The 5,259-nt window shown below is 32.7% G+C and overlaps 1 protein-coding gene across 1 annotated transcript; it reads left to right on the forward strand.

Moving 5' to 3' along the window:
* Positions 1 to 229: 229 nt before the first annotated feature.
* On the forward strand, positions 230 to 2,668 carry LOC114277905 (protein S40-6). The gene is made up of 2 exons (XM_028219869.2): positions 230 to 364; positions 1,163 to 2,668. The coding sequence occupies exon 2, from the start codon at positions 1,527 to 1,529 to the stop codon at positions 2,010 to 2,012; it is 486 nt and encodes a 161-aa protein (XP_028075670.2). The 5' UTR covers positions 230 to 364; positions 1,163 to 1,526; the 3' UTR covers positions 2,013 to 2,668.
* The last annotated feature ends 2,591 nt before the right edge of the window (positions 2,669 to 5,259 follow it).

A 5,259-nucleotide genomic window follows, 5' to 3' on the forward strand; every position in this document is an offset into this window, starting at 1 on the left:
AATTCATAAAAATCAAAAAAAATTTTCAAATTAAAATTTTTAACCCAAATTAAAATAATAAAAAAAATTAAAAAATTAAAAAATCAATATTGAGGAGAGCTCTCCCTTCAAATAAAACGTTGACCCACATAGTTTAGGGGTCTCTAACCCTTTACTTTATGATTATAAATTTGAGAAAAGACCCCTCACCCTACCACCCTGATTCGATATATAATTGCCCTCACATTCATATACATCCATCGCGCTCTCTCTCTTTCTCTCTTCCTTTCTTTATTTACTTTCTCTCTCCGCTACACTGTCTTCCAACTCATCACTCAGCAATAATCCCCAAAACCCAGGAAGCATTGAATTGAAGAATGAAGAGGTTGGTACTACAAATAGATAGAAGCTCTCAGTCACAGTTATATCACTAATAAAAACTCACCTCCACAAATTTCTATGTCTATCAGCCAACCAACCAATTGCTTTCACTCCATTATTACCCCTTTCTAGGCACCCTCTCTCCTCTTTCATTTTTCAGAGAGATAAAATGTGGATATATATGAGGAGGAGAGAGAGTGCTGTTTCTCTCTCTCTCTCTCTCTGGCTCTCTCGGAGTAATGCCGCATAAGCTTTTGTTGTGCTTAATGTTACCGAAATCTGCGAGCCTCGTTGGACCAATCGTTGCTCTCCACTTATCCCAATCAGCTCTCAGCCTTTTCAGAATACTCAGACGCAACTTCAGTATAAATCAATTGAATTTTTTTATATATCAACAACAACAATAACAGATTATTATTTTCTTTTTCTTTTTTTTTTCTTTTAAAAAATAAAATACCTAATTCAAGAAACCTGTCTCTCTGTCTATATTTATATGTACAAGCTTTATCTAAAGTAGGCAAGAAATTGGTCTTTGAGTTTTCTTTGTGCCTCTTCAATCCCATGTTCTCTTTTTTTTTTTCCTGTGGGCGTTTTGGACTTTTTATTGAAATCCACATTTCAGGTTTCCAACCATTTTCAGGTATGACAGTATAGAAGAAAACTCAATGAGAGACTGAGATTCTCATGAAACTCAACCCATCATTTTCTTTTGCCTTTTTTAATTTTTTTTTTTTTTTTATATAACCTTTTCCAGCTTTCATGGTCGAGAAAGTTTTTTAAAACTTATGTAATGATGTTGCAGGTGATCACCTTTTTAAAGTCCCTTGAAATCTGTGATTTTAGTTTGGAGTTTTGCGTAGGCACAGAAGGGTAGTTTCTGGGTTTTCACAACACTTTTGTGTTGCCTTTTTTTGGTTGGTGTTTTTTGGGGGATTTCTACTACTGAACTAGTCAGGGCACCCATTTGAGAAAAACTTTGAAAAAAGGATTTTCTTTTCGAAGGTTATTCTCTTACACTTTTTTTTTTTTAACCATTTTGATTCCCAAGGAAGCAATTTTTTTTTCCTCAAAAACAAACAGTCCTTTTTGTTCTTATCTATATATTGTGGGAGGCGGGTTTTTGTTGTTCAAGTTTTTTGAGTTGGGTTTTTGGGAGCTAATAAGCAATGGCTAGTGGGTATTCAATGAGAGATGAAGATTTTCAAGAAGAAGATGTGTGGGGCGTTATGAAGGAAAGATCAGAAGATTTAAGCCCAAAGGCGAGAAAAGTGAGGGACTACTCATTTGGTTCAACATCTACTCCAAGAATGATCATCCCAAGGGCTAACAACAGTGAGGCAAAGATGGCTCATCAGCAATCATCAGCTCCTGTGAACATCCCTGACTGGTCAAAGATTTATAGGAAGAACAAGAAGAACTCAAAGAAAGGTTCATGGGTTGATGATGGTGGTGATGATGGAGATGATGTTGATGATTATGATTATGATTATGATGATGAGATGGTCCCACCACATGAATATGTTGCCAAGAAGCTTGCAAGAAGTCAGATCTCTTCACACTCCATGTGTGAAGGGATTGGAAGGACCCTCAAAGGAAGAGACCTCAGCAAAGTTAGGAATGCCATCTTAACCAAAACTGGTTTCTTAGAGTGATCTCTCTCTGCCTATAGCACTACCACCGTCTTCATCATCATCACCATCATTATCATCATCACTATCATCATCATCACCATCAACATCATTTTGTGGAATCATAACCACCATTGAATCATCTTCATATGTCATTGTCATCATGTTCATCATAATCTTCATCCTCTGCCAGCAAGGGTCCCATTTAATCATTTTTTTTTTTACTTTTACCATTAATTATTACATATAGCAGCATGTAACAGTAATGGTAGAGGGCCCAAATTTTGTGGCTCAAATGTGATTCAAATGGCTAAAATGACGTCGTTTTGAGTACAAAACAACATCAAAATGGCCAAAGCGACGTCGTTTTGACCATTTGAACCATATTTGAGCTACAGAATTAGGCCCCAAACATTTTTCAGCATGTATTATGTAATGTACTGGGGTGGGTAGAGCTATATGGCATTGGAGTTTAAAAGTTGTCAGAGCTGCTATTTTTGAGTTTTGGATTTTTTTTTCTATTTTTCCCTTTAGGGGTAAAAAGAAAAAAGAAAAAAGAAAAAGAATCTCTTGGCAGCCTCTGAAATTTTGTCAGGAAATTCAAATGTTCTATTGCAGATGGAATGCAACTGTCTCAGGATATTTATATGAAGTAAAATTAGTTTATCATTGCATTTAAATATTATTTTCTTACACAGTAGATTATTTCTTGTGGAATATTAAATAAACATATAGAAATTAGATTAATGGAGTGGAAATGAAAATCCAAGACCTAGTGAAAACAAAAATGTTAGTGATAATAGATTACAAAAATATCTCAAAACTGCCCTTGGACAATAAGAAAAATTTGAAATTGATCGGCCTGTCGCTCAGAAAAGGCTTTAAGATGATTTTTGCCAAAAATGTTTTCGTGATCCATAACATTGCTTAAGTGAAAATTATGTCTTTGTACATGGAAAAATTGTAACCGGGGCAAATAATTATGAAGTTTCTTGTAAGAACATTTTTAATCTTTTATATTTTTTTATCAAATTTAAATTTAATAAAAAATATTCAAAAATAAATTTCAATCATTTCATCTAACTATTCTTTGAAACAAAGCAGTATTTTTTTTATATTAAACTTGAGAATTCATCAAATCTTTTATCAAATTTGAGTTTGATAAATTTTTTAAAAGATGAAGCAGTGACACTACAACAAAAAGCATTTTTGACGACTAAAACTACATTTTTCGTCGCTGAAAGTAGAAGAATTGGCGACTAAAATGGAATTAGTTGCCAAAATTGATCACTTTTGCCGACTAAAAGAGTTTAGTCGCCAAATATAAGGGTTTTAGCGACTAAAAGGCAGTTTAATCGCGGAATGTAGGGGTTTTAGCGACTAAAGGTTGTTTAGTAGCCAAAAGTCACAGTTTTTGGCGACTAAAATGATTTAGTAGCCAAAAGTGATGGTTTTGGCGACTAAAAAACAGTTTCGTCGCCGATTATAGGTGTTTTGCCAACTAAAAACTGTTTGATCGCTGAAAGGAAAGCTTTTTGGCTTAAAAAAAAAATAGTAGCTAAAAACTGTCAATTGCCGACTAAAATTCAGTTTAGTAGCGAAAAGGGGACGTCTTTGGCGACTAAAAACAGGTTTAGTTGCCAAAACTGCTTATTTTTAAGCGGAACCTAATTTTTTAGCGACTAAATAATAGTTAGTAGTCGAAAATGATAGAATTGGCGACTAAAAATTTAATTTAGTCGCCAAAAGTGGCCTAAATTTTTTTTTAGTAAATAATTTATTTTTTACATAAATTATATTGAATTAAAATAATTATATATATATATATATTGTTTTGTATAAATACCGGTCAATATACTATATAAATAATATATATTGCATATATATTCATGTGATATTGTAGTGGCATAGTGGAGGGAGTGTGTTGCAAAAAGGTTTGGAATGTGGGACGGTTGGCACGGTTCGAAACTTAGAAAAAGCAAAAAAAGTGGGTTTTTTTTTTCGACGGAAACACCTTTGGCGGCTAATAATTTCAGTCGCCAAAAGTCTTTATTTTGGCGATTAAGCTGTTTAGTCGGCGATTCAGTGAGTATTGGCGACTAAATTATTAGTCGGTAAATGTATGATTTTCAAAAGTGTAAAACACCATTGGCGACTAACACTTTGATCGCTAAAGTCCTGTATTTTGGTGACTAAAAAATTATTAGTCGCCAATACCTACGCCGACCACGTATACTCGACAAATGTGGCGACTAAAAAATTTTGTCAGAGAAAGAAAAATTTCGACTTTCGGCGACTAAAAATTGACTTTTGACGACTAAAAATTTAGTCGCTAAAAGTGCTTTTTCTTGTTGTGTGAGGATGATTTTTTTTTCATCTAATTTGATGAAAAGAAAAATTTGGGATAAAAGAAAAAATTTTAAATAGTTTTTACTGAAATTTGATGAAAGGATTAAAGTAATTTATATTAAATCAAGTTTTTTAACTCAAATTTAGAATAAAATTAGATGAAAAAATTGTTGAGGAATTGGAAATGCTCTATCTAGTCTTTTGTATTTCTCATTTATATGATAACTAGTTTAGGACTGTTAGGTTGCTAAGTGTGTTGCTATATTGTAATTCTCTGTTGTTTTCTCCTTTCTCTCTTTTTGATTCTTTTGATTGGTTTCTCACCAATCATAGATTACGTGCTAGCAAAGGATTGTACTTCCTTTTTGGTGTCAACCTAGTTGGGATTCGTAAGGTTAACTATGATATTTTTTGCACTTTCCTTCTTTATTGATGTAAATTTTCGCATGTATCTTACTTTTTTCATCAATAAAGTTTTTTTTACTTATAAAAAAAAAATTTATATAATAATTCCCCTACCTTTTCTCATTTTATTTTTGTGTCTTTTTTGGATTATTCTTCAATACAAGCAAAAGTATGAGCATATTTTACCATGAAAAGTACTATTAATTTACCAAATATTAACTTTGTGGCTATTGAGGATTATGATGGATCGGGGTTTGACTCGCACAATGACACTTAACAAAGAATTAGGGTCCATTGGAGTAAGGTCAAAATATAATAGTATTATAATTTGTTAGATGTAATTAACAAAAATGACAATGACAATAGTTTCAATTTCTAATGCCTTTCTGAACTTCTGAGCTCCTGCCTAGAACTGTACATAATACTGCCAAATTTACTAAAATCATACCGATACGCATTGTTCTATCGATTAATTACGAATTAGATTTTAAATTTTATAATTTATTTTTGAAATCGC

Source organism: Camellia sinensis, chromosome 9 (assembly GCF_055761805.1).
Source record: "Camellia sinensis isolate YWXY chromosome 9, ASM5576180v1, whole genome shotgun sequence".
NCBI lineage: Eukaryota > Viridiplantae > Streptophyta > Magnoliopsida > Ericales > Theaceae > Camellia > Camellia sinensis.